The sequence below is a fragment of the Apteryx rowi genome, unplaced genomic scaffold, assembly GCF_003343035.1.
Source record: "Apteryx rowi isolate R43461 unplaced genomic scaffold, aptRow1 scaffold_98, whole genome shotgun sequence".
NCBI classification, from domain to species: Eukaryota; Metazoa; Chordata; class Aves; order Apterygiformes; family Apterygidae; genus Apteryx; species Apteryx rowi.
Window position 1 is genome coordinate 1,702,856 of NW_020451293.1, and position 19,994 is coordinate 1,722,849.

The window sequence follows — 19,994 nt, forward strand, 5'->3', positions numbered from 1 at the left end:
GCGGGGAGGCCGGGCTCCGTCGGCAGCCCCAGGGCGGCGGGGGCGAAGAGGGCCTCGGGGCAGCGGAAGCGCTCGCCGCCCACGGACACCACCCGCTTGTCCGGGAGGGTGAAGTCCACCGCGGGGGCCCCCGCGGGCGCCCCGGGCAGCCGGCAGCAGCAGCAGCACTCCTTGAGGCGGCGCAGCAGGTCAGGCCCGAGCGGGGGCCCGCGGGGGCCCCGCAGCACGGCCAGGTAGGCCGTGAGGGCGTCCCCRGCCACGTCCAGCCGGAAGGTGGCGTGGGGCAGGGCGTAGCCGTCCAGGATGGGCGCCRCGTAGGACGTGCCGGCGCCTGAGCCCACCACCAGCCCACTGGTGCGGCCGTAGGAATAGGCCGCCAGCAGCGACCGGGGCAGCACCAGCATCGCTGGCACCCCGAAGCTCTCGAAGAGCAGCTCGGCCACCTTCTCCCGGTTGGCAGCGGGGGACAGGGGGGCATCTGTCACCAGCACAGCCAGCTCCTCAGGACACACAGCCAGTTCACRGTAGAAGACACGGTGCCACAGCGTCTCCAGGCCATCCCAGTCGGTGACCACGCCATGGGTGAGGATGGAGTCACTGTCACCATCACCGGCCTCGTCCTGCTGCCTGGGAACCCCCACCCGGCTGGGCACCACCGACCGTGGCTTCTCGTCCCCGGCCAGCCCACTCCTGGTGTGGCTCGTGCCCGTGTCGATCACCACGGCGCAGAAGGACTTGTACCGCTCCRTGGGGTCGGCACCAGCCAGCTCGGGGCTGCCAGACCCTGAGCTCCTCTCCCCCTCCAGCTGGTTCATGGTGCCAAACCCTCTTTCTCTCTCTTCCTGGATGAAAAGCAAAGCCCCCTGCCCTGGTCCCTGCACTGGAGCCCCCGATGGAAGGCCAAGTTGCCACGGCCACCTCCAGCGTCACAGCCAGAGAGCCATGATGTCATGCAGAGAATCATGTTCAGACAGAACGGTTGAGCTTGGAAGGGACCTCTGGAGATCATCTACTCCAACCCCCCTGCTCAAGCAGAGTCACCTAGAGCACATTGTACAGGATCGCGTCCAGGTGGGTTTTGAATATCTCCAGAGAAGGAGACTCCACAGCCTCTCCGGGCAACCTCTTCCAGTGCTCTGTCACCCTCACAGTGAAGAAGTTTTTCCTCATGTTCAGATGGAACTGAAATTCAGCAGTTTGTGTTGCAGTTTGTGCCCATTGCCTCTTGTCCTGTCACTGGGCACCACTGAAAAGAGTCTGGCTCCGTCCTCTTGACACCCTCCCTTCAGATATTTGTATACATTGATAAGATCTCCTCTCAGCCTTCTCTTCTCCAGGCTAAACAGGCCCAGCTCTCTCAGCCTTTCCTCATAAGAGAGATGCTCCAGTCCCCTAATCATCTTTGTAGCCCTCAGCTGGACTTGCTCCAGTAGTGCCACATCCCTCTTGTACTGGGGAGCCCAGAACTGGACACAGTGCTCCAGATGTGGCCTCACCAGGGCTGAGGAGAGGGGGAGGATCACCCCCCTCGACCTGCTGGCAGCACCCTGCCTAATGCAGCCCAGGATACCATTGGCCTTCTTGGCCACAAGGGCATATTGCTGGCTCATGGTTACCTTGTTGTCCACCAGGACCCCCAGGTCCTTCTCCACAGAGCTGCTCTCCAGCAGGTCAGCCCCCAACCTGTCCTGGTGCATGGGGTTATTCCTCCCTAGGTGCAGGACCCTGCACTTGCCTTTGTTGAACTTCATGAGGTTGTCCCCACTCCCCTGGGCAGCCAGACGCTGGAGAGGGTCTGCATCAATCCTTTCCGCTTTGCAGATGCCCCCACCCTGATTTTCCCCAGGGTTGTCGGTCCTCCCCAATGGGTTTTTGACTTCCCTCAAGCTTCCCTGGCTCCCTGCCAGCGGGCTCCCAGGCATGGTCCTGCCGCCAAATGCAGTGCCCGCTCGCACCGAGCTGGCGTTGCCTCCWGCAAAATTTAGACCCAGAAACACGCGGCTGATTTGAAAATAGAAACCGCCAAGGCGCCGTCCCGCAGGGCGGCAGGGGCACGTGCCACCRCTCGCCTTTCCGAGTGAATTTCTGTCAGAGGCAAAAGCGGCTTCGCAGGCGCGGGCCGCCCAGGCTCACTGCAGCTGGCCCGTCTGGTGCGTGCCGGCTCGAGTGTGGCCGTCACGTCCTCAGCTTGCCGGGTGTTTCAGAGAGAAGATGCGCTCAGGAGACGTTAGAGGCGTTCGAAACAGCGTGGGAGGAAAAGGATGCGTGAGGCTGAGAGACCTCGGCGAGGACCAGCTGCTCCACCAAACTCCGAACACAGAGCACATTTCGGATCAGAGCGGCGTGTGGAGTCACGGATCAGCAGGGTTTAATTCACGTTTCCACTTGAAGACAGAAACCTTTGGTGGTCCCCAGACACTTAAGGGATATTAGCATCTTCTGAGAGACTCTTGCAGCCGGCTGTACCTAGATGTAAGCCCTGAGTACAGATAGAGGCTGCTGCCACGGTGCCAGGAGAAGAGTTTCAAGTGCRTATATAACAGGGATCTTCACTGGGAGGGAAAATATTATCTCCGTCAGGGAATTGATTGGTAATTGGACATGGTTCCTTACCAGGCACAGAGAGAATAATATTTCCGGCCAAGGACAGATGTAGTCTTTGGTGTAGAAAAAGGAGAAAAAGATGTACTTCACAGGCTGGAAGTCTTTTGGGTAAACGAAAACTCTCCATGGGCTACCAAAGCTCCCTGTGGGCCAGCAGATCTCCTGCAAGCCAGCGAAGCTCCTGCGAGCCAGCCAAGGCTCCTGCAGGCCAGTGAAGCTCCTGCTGGGCCAGCAAAGCTCCCCGTGGGCCAGCAAAGCTCTCCACCAGTCAGAAAAGCTCCCCATGGGCCAACAGAACTCCTTCTGGGCCAGCAGAGCTCCCCGTGGGTCAGCACAGCTCCCTGTGGGCCAGCTGAACTCCCCATGGGCCAGCAAAGCTCCTTCTGGGCCAGCAGAGCTCCCCATGGGCCAGCAGAGCTCTCTGTGGGCCAGCAAAGCTCTCCATGGGCCAGCAAAGCTCCTTCTGGGCCAGAAAAACTCCCAATGGGCCATCAGAGCTCTCTGTGGGCCAACAGAGCTCTCCATGGGCCAGCAAAGCTCCTTCTGGGCCAGCAGAGCTCTCTGTGGGCCAGCAAAGCCACGTGTGGGTGCAGGGGGACCCTGGGCAGTGCYGGCTGCCGCCAGGGAGGGGTACCAGATATCCGTGTGGGTGTCCCACGCCGGCCCTCTTGGTGCAGCCCAGGGGCAGCTGCCCCCTGTCGCCACCGGGGCCCGACACTGTGACCTGCCGCGGGCCCGTGGCCGCGGGTGCTGGCTGAGCGTGCGGGCCGGGCAGCCGCGGGCTGGGCGCTGCGGGAGCCGAGCAGGCCCCGGCGCAGCCCAGGCCGCCTCGCCGCCATGCCTTTCGCAGGCATCATTAGCAAAACTTGCTCATTTCTAAAAATGGCCCTGTGCCGCCGCGCCTGCTGCTCCAGACGGGAGGCCTCTCTTCACGCCTGTTCCCGAGCGTTTGAGCAGAGGCTAAAAACAGCTCGTCTTTGACTGTTTTCTCCTATCTCTTGCGGGGCTGTTTGACGCCAGAGACTGGCTCTCGGCTCAAACGCTGATTTGGCACAATTTTGCCCGTCTCGACTYCAGCTTCCCTCCGGCTCCCCGGCGGGACGGTGAGGAGCGGAAAAGCGGGGCAGGCCGCGCGCACCTGCGGCGGGGCTGCGCGGCACGTGCTGCCGGCGTGGTGGCCTGGCCCGAAGGCTTTGTGGCCCCACCAGCTCCTTTGCCGCGGCACAACAGAAATCGCCGCTGGCGGGCAGCCCCTTTCCCACGGTCGCTGTCGGCTGCTGCCGGCATTCGGCTACGGGAGCTGCCAAACGCCCCCCCCGCCGAGCAGCAGCGGGGCCGGCCGCCCCGCGCCACATGGCTGCCCGCCGCCCTGCGCGCGGCCCYTCGTGTTTTATAGATCGCTCACGATTTTAATAATTAATCCCTGCTAACGGCAGCACTTTCCCCAAATGAAGCATTTAAAGCGCTGCGTGTACAGGGCACGCTCCTGCGGCGGGGACCCCCCTGTGCGGCGCGGGAGGCACCGCTCGCCCGCTGCCCGCCCTGGAGCGCCTCTGAGACACCCCGGCTCGGGCATGGGTGCCRGGGGGCCGTGCCAGCTGCGCTAGCTGATCGGAGCAGCTCGGCGAGGTCGCTTTGCCGCGGGCCGGGGGACTTTGGGCACCCCCGGGTGCGGAGGGTGGGGGGGTGAGGGTGCCGGGCCAGCTGGGTGCCGGGTCGCAGGGGTGGGCGCTCGCCAGCCGGTGGTTTTGAACGCAGGGCGTTTGCTCCTTGTCTTCGGCAGTGTAATTAGGGCAGGATAAATGCTTATTAGAATGAAATCTGTCATCTCCGCAAGCAAATTTCGAGGGGGGCGGGGGGAGAAAGGCAGCCGAATGCAGAGGCCCTCGTAACGCACGTCAGCTAATTGCTTGATCTAGCTTGAAATAATTAAGAACTCACTGCGCACTCCCCAAAAAGGGGCACCAAAAGCCCCAGCCAGTGCCGGAAAGGTGCCAGACCAGGGGCCGGCTGGGCCGCCCACCCACGCTGCGCCAGCTGGCCCCGGCACTCATGTGCCAACCCTCACCCAGAGCCCTGGGCAGTTCGGCAGGAGTGGGGGGGGGGGGGGCGAACCCCAGGTGGGGAAACTGAGGCACAGAGCAGGCCTGGGCTCACCCTACAGGAGAGGACTTTCCGCCCCGGCTGTCTGGCGGTCTTGCTGTGCTTCCCGGTCAGCAGGCCACCCTGGGGGAGGGCAGAGGGGCAGAGCGGCTCCAGGGCTGCTGCGCCGTGCCAGCGGCGGGCACGAGGAGGCAAAAGCCCTCCCGCATCCATCTGCTGCCTGTCCCTGCTCCGTCTGCCCGTCCGTCCRTCCCTGCGCTCGTCCCTCCCTCCGTGCTGGCCCGCCCCTGCATCCCGCCAGCCCCCCGGAGCACCCTGCTGCCCGGCCCCGCCACCGCCAGCTCCAGGGCCCTGGCACCACGTTTCGGCACCCTTGGGAGCCGCCAGCGTCGGTCGCCTCCCGTTTCTGGTTCAGCGCTTAATAAGTGCGCAGCGCGAGGCCCCTTCCCGTTGCCACAGCAACTCTGGGAGCCCTCGACAGCTCACCCCGCTCCGAAACGCCGTTGCTCAGCCTCGCGCCGGCTGGGATTGGGGGCAGGTGAGTCCCGAAACTGGGGGTGGCGCGGCCCTCGGAGGTTCTGCGGCCACGGGGAAACCGAGGCACCRGCCGGCAGCGGCGCAGGCTCCCGAGCGCCGGGTGTTTGCGGGGTGCGCATCAGCGGGCCGCCCRCGATGGGTTGCACCCGGTGCCTAGGAGGCGCGAGGGGAGCCAGGCAATCCCAAGCCCTGTGCTGGGGGCGGCAGCCTCACCGGCAGCGCCCGCAAGGCCGCCGGTCCGGACAGCCAGGGCTAAAAATACCAGCCCCRGAGCCCCGGCTGGGAGCTGTCCAGGTGCGAAGCGCCCTGCGGAGACGGACAGCTTCCCTGATGGGAGCTGACAGGGCTCYGGGGTCCGGCGCCACTTAATGAGCTGCGAAGATTTTATTTAAAGCAAGAAGCGGCTGCAGGCCCGGCATGGCCAGGCCGCCTGCGAGAGGCTGCAGAGCCTGCAGCGCTCACCGCGGAGCAGAGACGCCCGCGGCACCAACACCCTCGTGGCCGAGGCGCTGGGACTTGTTTTGGTCCCGGCGCCGTGGGCGCTTGGTGGGGGCCACCATGCCTTCCCCCCTAGCCTCTCCTGGGCTTGCCCAAGCATCCCCTGCCCGTACGTGGCGACGTGGCCACAGTGCCGAGGCACGGGCCACAGCAGCTGGCACTCAGCACCRAATCCTGCCCCAATCCTCGCCCCAGAGCTTTGGAAAGCTATCCAAGGGGCCGATACCCATCGCCATCCCCCTCCTCGGTTCCCATRTCTCATCCCAGGTGTCTCCCAGCGGATTTTTTCCCCCTGGAGCTGGAGCTTGGGATGGGAAGGTGCCCTCATGTCGCCAGACCTCCCTGTCAGGAGAGCTCGTTGAAAACGCACCGTCTCCCACCACTGCAAGCAAAAGCCACAAAGCTGACTTCCACGGCATCAAAAATCACTAGGTTTCTCAGCCCCTGGGGATTTGCAAAAGCACCAAGTCACCACACTTTCGATTTGAAGAAAGGCTCATCCATGGGCTGGAGGAGCCAAGAAACGCTGCTGCCTCCGGGGGGGGCTCACTGGGGAAGCTGGCAGAAAATGGCCACGGGGTGCCGAACAGGGCGGCAGGAGCAGGGCACACTCCCGGCCCCAGCTCGGTGGCATGTGGCCCTGCCACGTGGCCCCACCATCCTGCCTGGGATATCACCGACATGGTGACCCAACCCTGGTGGCTCCGTCGCAGAGACCTGCTGAGATCTGCATGTAAATCAGGAGGCGACCCCCTTCTGCTCCTCRCTTTAACTAATGAATTTTGTTTCCGAATTTGACTGATTAGTTGTAGGTTCAAGGTCATTTTCGGGATGAAATGCAATACACACTTAAAATTCCCCTTTTTTTAAAAACTTTGGTACTGAAGTATCTTCTTCTCCCCCATCCTGGGGAGCCTTAATAACAGCCTGCCGCAGACTCAGCAAAGTCCCGGGGGAGCTGGGCTGCAGTGCAGCCGCCTGTGCGGGCAGCGGCTGAAGCAATTAGGGRGTAATTAAGTGAGGTTGATAATGAGACCTTGTTGCAGTGGGGCATCCCCATGGCCAGGCCCCATGTCCCCCCATCAGAYGGATGTCCTCCTCTCGCCTCCCTCCCCAGCCCTCCCAGCAACTTCAGGGAGGAAGGCTGAACCCCACAGTTAGGTTTAGAGGAGAGCCCCAAAGGGTGTGTTTGGGAAGGTGGCTGCTGTCYGCCAGCACTGAACAAGGAGACCTGGGAAAGGAACCCTGTCCAGGRCTGGGCAAACTGGGAAGGGGACATGAAGCAAACTGAACAACTCACACTTGGGTACAGCAGGCCCTGGGCGTGGTGGTCATACAGGCACCGTGATCCCATGGGTGATCCCATGCCCTGGGAACTGTGATCCCACGAGCACCACAATTCCATGCCCTGGGCATTGCAATGCCATGGGCACAGTGATCCCATGGGCACAGTGATCCCATGCCCTGGGCACTGCAACCCCATGGGCACTGCAATCCCATGCCCTGGGCACCGTGATCCCAGGGGCACCGTGACCCGATGGGCACTGCAGTCCCATGGGCACCACGACTGCATGGGCACCACAGTCCCATGCCCTGGACATGATGATCCCAGGGGCAACACAACCCCGTGGGCACTGCAGTCCCATGGGCACCACGATCCCAGGGGGAACATGATCCCATACCCTGGGCACAGCAGCCCACGTGGGCACCATGATCCCATACCCTGGGGACCATGATCCCAGGGGCACCACGACCCCAGGGGGACCATGATCCCATACCCTGGGCACAGCAACCCGCATGGGCACCATGATCCCATACCCTGGGGACCATGATCCCAGGGGCACCACGATCCCAGGGGCACCCTGACCCCATACCCAGGACCAAGGTCCTGCCCCACACTGTACTGCACCGCTTGATCCATCCTAGCCAGACAGCCAGACCTCAGGCTTCCCAGATCCTGTCCCAGGGGAGTGGAGTTTGGAAGGGCCTCCTGCCCCATCCACCAGTGGGTGCAGGGACCCCAGACCATGGGGCCCAGGCTGCAGGTGCGAGGGGTGGGCTGCCGGATTGYGGAAAGCACACGCGTTGCAAATTGGCACCAGGAGCCATCGCACGGCATAATTGCCTTGAGCAGATCCCCCAGTTAGCAGGGAGCTGCCAGGGCTATATTTAGCTGCAGATTAAGCTGTTTTAAAGGTTATTATCCAACGAGACACGAGCTCTCCGCGGTGCCTGTGAACCTGCCCAGGTAGGCAGCCAAACCCGACGGCACGCGTGGCAGCGGTAGCCTGTGGGGCTTGGCCCTGACTGCGGTTTGGGATCGCCCGCGCGGCATGGCCCTGTGAGCCAGCCCAGGGKCTCGGAAGCAAGGAGGGGGCTGGGGGGAGTTTTTTGAGGGAAAATGCTTTCACTTGGCCTCCAGGACACCCGGGTCCCGCTGGGAGTGCGGGGCGACCCAGCACGGGGTGCCGCGGGCGCTGGGGCCAGGCCCGGTGTCCCTGGGCTGCCTGCCCAGGGCTGGGCCCGGGGGCRGCCGCGCCAGCACCGGTCTGCAAGTGCCCTCCCGTGGCTGGCACGGGAATGGTGCGGGCGCCCACCGCCACTGCTGCCATCGCCCCAGCACCCTTCCCCGCCAGCCCCGTGCCGGGGCAGCCCCCCGCGAAAGGGGCTGCCCCTATAGGGGGTGGGGCGGGGGGACAGGGGGTCTGGAGCCAGGGAGCACCCGCGATGTGACAAAAGGGGTCCCCGAGTACGGCCGCAGCCAGAAACACTGCCCACAGCCTGGGGAAAAAATATAATTAGGGTTTTATGAGTGATTCAGAGAGTAAATGCAGAATATATACAACTCACCGGTATCTTGCAAACCCCAGACATTTCACTGAACTGCACAGGATGGGTCCGCCTGGACGGATCAAACRCCGCCAAGCCCCACGGCATCCCCAGCACCCCTAGGTGCACCCCTACGGCTTGCAGTGGGCGCTGCCGTGGCACAGCCCAGCCGGCATGGGGCCGAGCCTGGGGCCCCACAGCACAGCCCTGCCAGCAGAGGGCCAAGCACAGGAGCCCCGTGGCACCCAGCCGATGGGTGGCTGAGTCCCACAGCACCTGGCCAGCATGGGACCAAGCCCGGGGGCACCGTAGCACCTGGCAGGGTGCTGGTGTGAGCCCTGGGGAGAGCGCCCCACAGCACCCAGCTGTGTCCCAGCATCCATCCCATCGGGTCAGTGCCCCACAGCACCCAGCTGTGTCCTGGCATCCATCCCATCAGGAGAGCGCCCCACAGCACCCAGCTGTGTCCTGGCATCCATCCCATCAGGAGAGCACCCCACAGCACCCAGCTGTGTCCCGGCATCCATCCCATTGGGTCAGTGCCCCACAGCACCCAGCTGTGTCCCAGCATCCATCCCATTGGGAGAGCGCCCCACAACACCAGCTGTTTGCCTGTGTCCATCCCACTGGGACAGCACCCCACAATGGCAGTCCAGGAGCCCCCATGGCACGGAGCACTCTCCTTAGCACATGGCCATGTCCTCTTCTTCTTCTTCTTCTTCTTCCTCCTCCTCCTCCTCTTCTTCCTCATCCTCATCCCCACTGGCGGTCAGCTGGCCCCGGGCACAAGCCATTGGTGGGAAAGGGGGGTCATGCTCCAGGTTGATGTAGGTAACAGCCAGGTTGACGTAGTGCTCGCCCTTGAGAGAGGCCAGGATGCGCTCCAGCTCGCTCACCAGGATGGAGAAGGACGGTCTCTCCTCAGGAGCRGGGGCCCAGCAGCTCAGCATCACCTCATACCTGCCCCAACACCCCTGTCAGCACCAGCAGGCACCCCTCACCAGCCCCACACCCAGACACCAGGGTCCTCCCACTGCCCTCCCCGGGATGCCCAACTGGCGCCACTCACAGCGAGTCGGGGCAGTACTCGGGCTGCGGTAGACGTCTCCCACGCAGCAGGTAGCGGGTGATGTCGTAAGGGTCCACCTCGGGGTACGGTGATGCCCCCCGTGTCAGCAGCTCCCACATGAGCACCCCGAAGGACCACTGGGAAGCAGAGAGTCAGGGGCAGGCTGGCRCAGCCCCGTGTGCCAGGGGACCCCAGCCTTGCTGGCACGGCCGTGCCCAGGCCTGGGGGTAGGAGGCCGTGGGCATGCCTACCACATCCGACTTGGTGGTGAACTTCTGGGTTTGCAGGCTCTCCAGGGCCATCCACTTGACGGGCAGCTTGGCATGGCGGTGCCGCCGGATGCTGTAGTATTCCTTGTCAAACACATCCCGTGCCAGCCCGAAGTCGGCCACCTTCACTGTGAACATCTCRTCCAGCCTGTGGAGCAGAGCCTGGCTCAGGGGGACCCGTTGGCTGGGACAGGGGCGAGACGAGGCCCTGCGGGGCAGGGTCGCATGCCCAAGCTGGGGTGAACCCATGAGCAGAGGGGTCTGCTGAGCACCGGTCGCACTCACATGCAGTTCCTGGCAGCCAGGTCCCTGTGCACAAATTTCTTCTGGGCCAGGTACTCCATGCCCAGGGCAACCTGCAGCCCGAAGCCGATGAGGTCCTTCACTGTGGGGCTCTGCCAGGATGGGGAAGGGGTAGGGATGGTTAGTGGGGCAAGGTCCTGGCGTGCTTGCTGTCCCCATGTTGCCTGCATCCAGCCTACACCCTGCCTCCTGCCTTGGGGTGCCCCAGCCCCCCCCGCAGCCCTGGGCCGTGCTCCACCAGCAGTGCCTGCTGCCAGCGGGGCGGGCATGGGCAAGAGGCAATAGCACCCTTGGGAGCCCTACCCGTTCCTCGGCGCGGATGAAGTGCCGCAGGTCACCATGGCGCATGTAGGGCAGGACGACGAGGGGCAGCCCCTGGCGGGGCAGGCAGACCCCGATGAGTGACAGAACTTGGGGGTGGTGGAAGCTCTTCATGAGGATGCCCTCACGCAGGAACTCCTCCACCTCCTCCACGTCTGTGATGCCTGGGAAGGGGCGAAGCCATGGGGCACCACATTTTGGGCTGGCCGCCTTTCGGGCAGGCAGCCCAGGAGGAACTGGAGGAGCCAGGGAGAGGCGCTACTCACGGTTCAGGGACTTGACGGCGCAGTGAACCGCTCCAAGCAGTGGGTCCATGTACGTGCCATGGTACACGCTACCAAAGTGCCCTGTGGGAGACACCTGGGGTGGGTCAACAGATATCCTGTGCAAGGGGGTGCASGGTGGCAGCCTGACTGCCTGGGCCACCCCTGGGTGCAGGGGACTCACCTTTGCCAATGACCTGGTCCCGGTGAGTGACAAGCTGTTCCTCAGGGATGAGGATGTCCTTTACCTCCTCCAGCAGCTCCGGCCGTAAGTCCTCAAGGCAGCAGGACGTGGCCCTGAGCAGGGGCACGGGGGACCCCCTACCTGTGGTGCCGGCGCTGGCAAATTGCACACGAGGGCCAGCCTGGCCGGGCCTGGCAGCTGCAGGTACCACTGCCGGGGCAGGCAGAGGCACCCGTCAGAGCCAGGGTTGCCCACAGCCAGCCGTGCCAGGCTGGCCCAGCTGCTCTGCCCTCCCTGCCACCTGCCAGGCCCTGCTTACCCAGCACCTCTCTGTAGTCGACGCCAGGGCGCTGGATGGTGATGGGAGGCTCCGTCCTGCCTGGATTCACCAGCAGCTCCAGGTTCTCTGTCCCTGGGGGCATGAGCGCAGGACCCCATGGGCCACTCGCACTCCAGCAGCACCCCAGAGTGGGGGACCAGCACTGGGGGAAGCAGGGCCAGTGGGCACTCACCCCTCTTCTTCTTCTTCCACTTCCATCTCAGTAGCCCAAACACCAGGACACCAAAGGCCAGGAAGGTGACGCCAGTGCCCAGGGCAACGCTGGCCACCAGGTCCAGCGAGGAGGTAGCAAGCACAAAGCCCAGGTCCTTGCAGGCATCATTGACGCAGATCTGGAGGGAGCGGGGGGCTCAGTGGGCCATGGGGCCGCCATGGGGGAGCCGGGTAGGGCATCGTGCCTGCTCGGCACCTACCTCCACGGGAGCCCCATCTGGGGGCAAGCGCAGCTCCCTGGGCAGCCGGCAGGTCACCTCGTTCTTCAGCACGTTGGGGTGGCAGTCCTGACCCCCCACCGTCATGGTGATGTTCATGCAGGTGGCCAGGGCGTCCAGCCCAGATTGCTGCCCAGACAGACTCCCCTTACTGAGAGGTCCCCGGACAGGGGCCGGCAGCTCTGCTCAGCCCCGTTCTCTTCTCTCGCCCTCTCCCCAGCTCTCCAGATGGTCCTGGCACTGACAGCCCATGCCCACCCATGCCCTGCTCCTCCACATACGTGGATCTCGATCTCATCGTCGCCAGGTTTGAGGTGGTACCGCCTGTCCTCGTGCTCAAAAGGGATGATCTTGGGCTGGGTGTAGTAGCGGAGGTGGAAGAGCCAGCGGCCAGGGGTGCCGTCCAGCAGCACGCTCAGGTTCCCGTGTGCTGTCTCCACCTTGCTCTCGAAGGGGAGGGCCGGGCTCTGGCACACCAGCCGGTCAGGCGTCCGTGGGCCCTGGCACACCTGCAGGCAGGAGGGTGCTGCCACTGCCGGAGCACCCAGGGCTGCCTGGAGCCACGGCCATCGTGGGCAGGGGCTGGCACGGGATGGCCTCTTGCCTCTTGTCCCCCTGGGCATCACACCGCCCCAGCACTTACCTGGGTTTTGGTCTTCATGCGTCTGGCTTCAAAGCGGATCTTGGCTTGATACACAGAGTCCAGGTGGACCCCGAAGATGGTGAGAGTGGAGCCCCTGCAGGAGGGCAGGGGTCAGGGCCCTGGGGTGCGCACAGCACCGTGGGCTGGAGCCGGGCACGTGGCGCCGGGCACCTCACCCAGTCATCAGCCGCAGCCTCCTGCCCGGTCCCTGCGTGATGGGGGCTGGGGGTGTCCCCGGGGAAGGGCGCCCACGCACTCACTCGTAGCTGCAGTTGGGGGTGATGCGCAAAATGAGGGGGTCAGGACGATACTGGAAGGGCTCCGGGGCCAGGAACTGCTCCCCATCAATCCACAGGGTCACGGAGGCCATGCCGAGGCCGCTGGCGTTGGGAGCGATGCACCGAATCGCCCCGTCTCCCTGGCTGGGAACACAGCAGTGGTGGCTGGGGACAGAGTGGCACCGCCACTGGGGTCCCCAGGCCCCATCCTAGCAGCAGGCCGGGTAGCACGCTGCCTCCTGGCCAGGTCCGGGATGCCCGGGCATACCTGGGCTGCTCGGCCAGGGGGCACTCGGAGCCATTGAGCATCACCCGCCAGCTGTTCCCCACCGTGAGGTTGCTGCCGCGGACAGTGATCTCGGTGCCGCCGCTGCGTGGGCCGAACGGGGGGTGGACGGAGCTCACGTTGGGCACCTGGGCAGAGAGGCGGTTGGTGGCGGCGGGCAGGCAGGCAGGCAGCCCCGCGAAGCCTGTGCCTCCCCACCGCCAGCAGCGCAGGGCCCTACCACGAAGACGAAGCCGCCAAGGGTGGAGGAGCCGCTGACCCGGAAGCCTGCAGGCCCCGTGGGCTCCTCGACGCTGAGCACCACGTCGGCCGGCCCTGCCGCCTGCGCGCCGCCTGGCTCCAGCGTGCACACCAGCTCGTCCACAAAGTCCTTGCGGTGCAACGCGGGCGGCAACCTGCAGGCAGGGCGTCGGGTCAGCGTGGCCTGGGGCTCCCGCAGAGCCACCCGCGCCCCCCTCTCCAGGCTGCCCTGCAGGGCGTCTGGAGTGGCACTGTCACCATACCCACTCCCAAAGTGGGTGGCCCGTGTGCCCTGCCCTGGGACAGGGGCACGGGGATGACAGTCCCGGCCCCTTTCCTGCTCCCATCCCACCCAAGCACGTCACAGCCACATCCCACCTGTAGTTCCCGCTCTCGTTCTGCAGCACAGTGCACACCCGCTGCCCCACTGTCACCCGGTAGGTGCCGGTGGGGCCTGTGGGGGCGTCCGGGTCCAGGCGGGAGCGGAAGATCATGCCACAGAGTGTCAGCCGGGTCCGGCCACCCAGCGGGGCGCTCCTGGGGTGGAACTGCAGGAGAGGCAGACACATCGCGTCGGGTGCCCCTGCAGCCTGGGCTGCCTGCCAGCAGCAAAACTGGGGCCGCGACCTCTGAGGAGAGGCAGAGGGAGCTCGGTCCAGCCAAGGGGGATCTAAAAGCAGCTACAGTTGCTTAAAGGGCAGCTGTGAAGACGATGGAGCCAAACCCTTCCCAGCACTGACGGGAGCAGGTTGCAATGGAGCCAAACCCTTCACTTCCCAGCAGAGCGAGAGGCCATGGGCCAGGCTGGACCTGGGGTCAAGCTCCTTCCTCAGGAGGGCACAAGGACACGTCCCCAGGACGGGGGTCTCCAGGCAGAGCGAAGCCACAGATGTGGCGCCGGTCCTGCTCTGAGCGGGACGCTCAACCACACACGCTGGGGTCCCTCCCCATCGCCTGTCTAGGACCCCCTAGAGCGGGGAGCACAGCCCGGTGGGCTGGATTCACTGTCATCGTGGGGCTGGGGGGCCGGCGCAGACCTACGTCAGTGAGGACGGGTGGGCAGCGGTCCTGGATCCAGTGGCCCTCGCACTCCTTGCGGCGTGCGCACGCATCCCCACACCAGCCGCAGCCCATGAACCGCTCGGCGCGCAGGCAGCGCTGGCACGTGGAGAAGTGGCGGCAGCCTGGGCCAGTGACGTTCATGCGCCACACCTGGGGGACAGAGAGTGGAGCAGAGCAGGAGCATGTGCCGCCAAGCAGCAGTGCCCAGGGAAAAGCCTGGCGCCCGGTGGCCTCTCTCACCTTGCTGCCGCTGGCAAAGAGCAGCGAGTGCCCCTGCAGCCCCACGGCGCGCTGCACCGGCTGCGGGTCACCTAGGGAGAAGTTGGCCAAGGTGACCACGTAGGAACTGGACCGCTGGAGCACCATCTGTGGAGGGGACAGAGCACAGCGCTGAGCACCAAGCTGGGCCTGACACCAACAGGGTGCTGGTCTCAGGTCAGTGCRGGCCCAACACCCAGGCAGCGTGCCCAGTTGGGCGCCAGCACTGCACAGGGTGGCTACCTGGAAGATGCGTCCCTCTGCCGTGCCCAGGTGGGCCACAGTGACGTCCCCGAGGGCCGTGACAAAAATGGAGGTGAGGAGGACGCCCGCCAGGTGCCCATTGAAGAGGTCCACCTTGTGGGAGGTCGAGGAGACGAGGGTGGGCTGGTCCCAGCAGCTGGTGTCCACCACGGGCTCCGAGAGGTTCACCTGCGGCCGAGCACAGAGATGCCTCAAAGCTGGCCCCGCGCGCCCACCCACGCTGCCCACGCTGCCCGGGTTCCTGCAAGGCGTGCGATGCCCGCGGGGGCCGACGTGTGCAAACTCCTGGAAGTGAGGCTGAAGCAGACGCAGCTGTGAGCGAGCTGTTTTGAGGCCATCCCGCAAAGCCACCCGAGCTGCCGGGGGCAGGGAGGACTGCCTGAGCGCCGCCTCAGGGCTGGTTCCTCCCCGGGGCTGAGCCTGCAGAGGGGGAGGCAGGTGCTTGTTCGCCTGAAGCCCAGCTCCCTCCAGGGCTCACGAAGCAGCTGGGGATTTGGGGGCAGCCGAAGTGCCGGTGGGCCCTTCCTGCCAGCGCCCGATCTCTAGCCCCCCACCTCCTGCCGTGCCAGCCCGGCGTCCTGGGAGCAGTGCGGCATCCGCTGGTGGGCCCTGCCTTTGCTCCACATCAGGACACGATTATCAGCAGCGCCGCGCCGGCCCCAGGGACCGATTTCCCCAGGCAGCGCAGCCGGCAAGGGGGCTGCCATGCCCTCTCCCCAGGCTGGCAGGGGACGGGCTGGGGGCCTGGGCAGCGGCCACCCCCAAAGAGAGCCTTCCCCATCCGCAGGTGCTCAGCGAGGTGCCAGGAGCAAAGGAGACGGCCAGGCCCACATGTGGCCCCGTGACCCACTGCTGGACCCCCCCTCCCCAGCACTCGGGGGCTCAGGGAACTTGGGATCCCTTTGCGGGGTCCCCACGGGAGCAGCCCTGCAGCCAGAAGTGACTCAGAGCGGCAGTGAGCTGTGTGCAACGCAAGCTCTGCCCCGCGCTGCCGGGAAAAAGAGGAGATTTGGCTGCGCCTTGCCCTGCTCCCTGCTGCTTTTCATTTTTCTGGCGGAGGCCAGCAAGCTGGGGCAGCCCCCGGTGCCGGGAGCGTCTGCGCGCAGCCCGACGCCTGCCCGGGCACAGGCCACCGCTGCCGGCTTGGCTCCGCTCCGGCTCCCAGGAAGGGAGAGGTGGAAATGGCTCACCTGCGAGTCAGCCGCCCGAGCCCAGGCGCGCCGCCCAGCCCGGTGGGAACAGCCCAGCGGGGCAGGAAAGCGCGGGSACCGGCCGGGACAAGCCTGGGGCTGCAGCGCCGCCAACCCCCGGCTACAAGGGACGGAGGCTCCCGGAGCCAGGGCGAAGGGGGGCAGCCAGACCAGTTTGTTCCTGGCTGAGAGCAAATGGGCTCGTGTCACTTATGCCCATTTAGACGCTCGCCGGAGAGGGGTCCCTCCTGGGGGCCCTGCCTTTACCGGGGCCCGGGATCCCCCCCGCCGACGGGCTGCCCTCCTCCGGCAGCCCTGGGACACAGGGCTCCTGCCCACGGCGGTGCCACCGGCCCAGACGAGAAACCTTGGTGACTAATCGTGGCTTCCGCCTGCAGTTTCTCTGCCGAGATAAAGCCGCAGCCCGAGGACGGGTGGGCAATCCCCGGCGGGCGGGCGGAAAGGCCGGGCACGCCGGGCGCCCTCGCACGCCCTGCCCGGGCCCTGCCCGCCCCTCGGGGCAGCCATGCGACTGGCCCGGCGGGCGCCCCGCAGGGCCGGGCCTGGGGGGACCCGAGGTCACCGTGAGGCCCGGCACTTCGCTGGCGGCGGCCCCGCAGGAGGCCGGCGGTGCGGCGTGAGGCCGCTCCAAGGCCCCAGCCTCCCCGACGTCCCCCGCTCGTACATAAACAAGCTCAAGAGGGTGGCCGTAAACAACGGCAGGGACGCCCGCCGAGCGGGGCCCTCGGAGCGAGGGCAAGGAAGGGGCGAGAGGGAGGGCGGCTGGGGCTGGCACCGCTCCCGCTGGGGCCCCAGGGACAGCTGCTCGGGTCATGGGGCATCCCTGCAGCATCCCCTTCCTCGGACAGGCACGCTCATCCGGCACTGGCAGCGAGCCAAGGCCTCATGCTGCTGGGACGCCCGGGCCAGATCCAAGCACCGGGCCCAGCTCACCACCCACCCCAAACACCCCCAGGTGGGTCTGGAGGTCCCCCAGCGAGGAGCTTGGGGTCTGCCTGTGGGACAGCTCGGTTGGGGACCTCTGCCCAGCACCTGCAAACTGCACTGCCTGCTTTAAGCCATAGAAAATGACAGGCACCGGGATTCTCCCGAATCCAGTCCCGCTTGCAAAGTGGCAAGGAAACGGGTTAATCAGTGTCCTGAGGATCCCTGATCCACCAGAGAACCACAGCGTCATCAAAGCAACCTTGAAGGCAAGCAGAGCAGGGAGACTTTTGGACTCTGGGGCCGGCAGAAGGCCGAGCGGAGCCAGCCCCGGTTTATCGCCGAGGCGTAGGTGTGCCGGCGTGCCAGGAACGGCTGCGTTTCTGCCCTTTCCCAGAGCAGAGAAAACAGCAGCCGTGATCTGAGAAACACAGCCCTCCCCAGGCTGTCGAGCGTGGCGAGATCGTGACGATAACGGGCCGCTCCGCAGGGCCACCCACTACCTGGCTTGTCGGCACGGCCGAGGAACAGGGAGAGGCGAGCCTGGGGAAAACGCCACGTCTCCTGCGATAAAGTAGCCGGGAAGGTTCACGGTGTTGACTCACAACAGTTGGCACTTCTGCGATGTTTCCTTTCCCCTGGATTTCCCTCGGCCCAACCCCGAGCTCGGATCCACCCAGTTTTACAAGCATTTCCTGGGACCCCAAACTGCATCCATCCCCTTTCCGCCTGCGAACTATGGAGTGCAGTTGCCCAGCTCCCAGGTTTTAAGGGTAGATCCTCATCTGGGCCTCCTATCACCCCGGACCTCAGCTGGACAAGCCCAGCAAAGCTCGCAGCGCTGCAGTGTCACGGAGGCAAGACACGACTGCAAGTCCACAGGCTGACAAGATGCCAAAACACAAGGGCCAGAGCCCCATCCGTCCCCGCTCGCTCCCTAAAGCAGTGACCATGACGTCCGGCAACAGGGACACAGACTAAGCTGGCCTGAACGTGCCCTACCTCTCCTTTCGGGCTTGGGTGCAAAGGACCTTTCAGTGCCATCCAGCCTTTTTGCAATGCTGCCTTAAATTAAACATCCCTACCTGTTTCCAAAGGTTGTTTCATTAAATTTAGCCAGATTTCCTCTTTCTGGAGGGTAAAAACCAACCTCCCCGGATCAAACTGAAGCGCGCTCAGACCCAAAATGCCCCCTCTCCTCCATCCTTTTTTCTCTGCCTCCCACATCCAGCGTGAGGGCACATCCCAAAGCCAGCCCGGCCCCAAGGGAGGACGGAGGGACTCACGTTGTGCRGGCAGTACTCCGTGGGCTGGTAAAAGCTGAGTCCCCGCAGCAGCGGCTGCCCGCCGATCCCRCAGCACTTGTCCATGCCGTCCTCGATGGCCTGGTTGAGGAGGCGGAGGGGGAAGGCGCACACTGCCGAGTACTCCTGCGGCACCCTGCTCTCCGCCTCGCTCTCCGCAAAGGCCCCGAAGAGCACCAGCTCCGTGGTGTTGATGCTGAGGTCGCGGGCCAGCCGGGAGCCGGGGTGAGTGGCGTGAGCTGCCTGCAGGACATTGTAGGCCACGTCGCGCTCGGCATCCGCCTCGGCGCTCCGCCGTCGCCGCTTTGACTCGTAGCGGCAGTCCAGGATGATTTCGCGGTAGCGGCGCAGGTCGTGCTCCTGGGTGCTCAGGCGGGCCAGCCGCGTGTGGTACCCCRCAGATTTGGGCTTCTCCTGCTGCACCGTCAGGAAGTACACGTAGTCCCCGTCGCTGAAGGAGTGCACGTAATGGATGGGGTAGATGTCCCGGTAGAACGGCAACACYGTCAGCCAGTGGTAGCTGTCCGAAAAGCCATCCAAGGTGCTCTTCAGCCTGCGGATAGACACTGACTGGGGGCTGTACCGCGCCGCAATGCTGCTGTTGACGGTGGAGGCGAGGTAGAAGAAAGAGGTGTAGTGGTCGGCCACCACGGTGGCACTGGTCCCCAAGGGGCTGGCCACGCAGTCCGGGCAGGCCGCGGGCCTGTTGTCCATGGCGGAGTACAGGCAGTGTGTGGCTGCAATCGCCACCTCCCCATCGCGCACCTCCAGCACATGCAGGTAGCACAGCCCGTGCTGGGACGTGCCACAGCTGTAGAGCCACGGCTCGAGGGGGTCGAGCAGCAGGATGATGTTGTCAGTGTCCACGGGGCTCGTGGYGTCCCCTGTGGCCGGGCACAGGCTGCAGATCTCGCAGCGGGCACTGCCTACGGGGCCGGTGACGAGGACGGAGCGGACCTGCAGCTCGGGGCTCACCACCAGGATCCTGTTGCGGACGGCCACGAAGATGGCGGCCGCCCCGGCGGAGTCGGCAAAGACGGCAACGTTCTGCACGGGGCTGCCGGCGTCGAGGCCTGGCAGCGGGTAGGCGACGGAGAAGTTCCTGGTGGAGCTGTAGGGGATGCGGGGGCACTGCCAGGCACCAGCAGGCAGYGGGGCCAGGGCGAGTGCGAGGAAGAGGCACGTGCCGGGTGACAGTCCCATGATACAGGGCACCTCTGGCCAGCCCGGGGTTATTGCCGGTGCTCAGCACCGAGCGGGTCCAGGATGCCCGGTGGACAAGTCACCATCGTATCTGCCAAAATAACAGAGAAGGTTTATCCTCTGCAGTCAGGCGGAGCACGGGGCACTGAAGGAGATGTGCCCGGAGGTCACTGCCGGGCCCTGGCAGGGGAGGCAGTCCCTGGCACCGTGCTGCGCATGTGGGGATGCGGGGGGAGAGTCGGCCACACCAAACCTCTTCCCAAATGCTGCGAGCTGCGGCGGGAGGAAAAGCTAAACCGCTGGGGCCTGCGGAGGGGGGACAAATGCTGCCTGCCGCCACCTTGGGAACAAGGACAGGGACCCCAGCGGCCCCGCAGGGACAGGGATGGGGACCCCTGCCAGCTCTCCAGGSACCCACACCAGCCCTCCGGGGACCGCAGTGGGGTGAGGATCCCCGACGGCCCCCCCGTCTCAGTCCCCAGCCACTCTCGGTGCCCCCGCCTGCTTCCCTCCCCCGCGGGCCGTACCGTCCCGGGACGCACCATAACAGGCTGAGCCGTGCTGAGCCGA

At 65.2% G+C, this 19,994-nt stretch overlaps 2 protein-coding genes across 2 annotated transcripts in view; both read right to left on the minus strand.

Moving 5' to 3' along the window:
- LOC112960603 (actin-like) overlaps positions 1–815 on the minus strand; it is a 2,422-nt gene extending 1,607 nt beyond the window's left edge. Inside the window, exon 1 of the mRNA XM_026055038.1 lies at positions 3–815. Coding sequence (XP_025910823.1) covers positions 3–815 — 813 coding nt within the window. The remainder of the gene's footprint in view (positions 1–2) is intronic.
- Positions 816–8,536: 7,721 nt separating this feature from the next.
- On the minus strand, positions 8,537–19,424 carry MST1R (macrophage stimulating 1 receptor). Its single transcript, XM_026055039.1, has 20 exons — positions 18,204–19,424; positions 14,762–14,950; positions 14,501–14,626; positions 14,240–14,410; positions 13,577–13,746; positions 13,179–13,353; positions 12,941–13,086; positions 12,655–12,816; positions 12,395–12,488; positions 12,033–12,260; positions 11,734–11,880; positions 11,493–11,652; positions 11,300–11,392; positions 10,981–11,190; positions 10,800–10,880; positions 10,516–10,697; positions 10,195–10,304; positions 9,892–10,057; positions 9,641–9,777; positions 8,537–9,531 (listed from the first exon to the last, which is right to left on the minus strand). Exons 1-20 carry the CDS (start codon positions 19,422–19,424, stop codon positions 9,255–9,257), a joined length of 4,245 nt encoding a protein of 1,414 aa, XP_025910824.1. The 3' UTR covers positions 8,537–9,254.
- Positions 19,425–19,994: the final 570 nt, after the last annotated feature.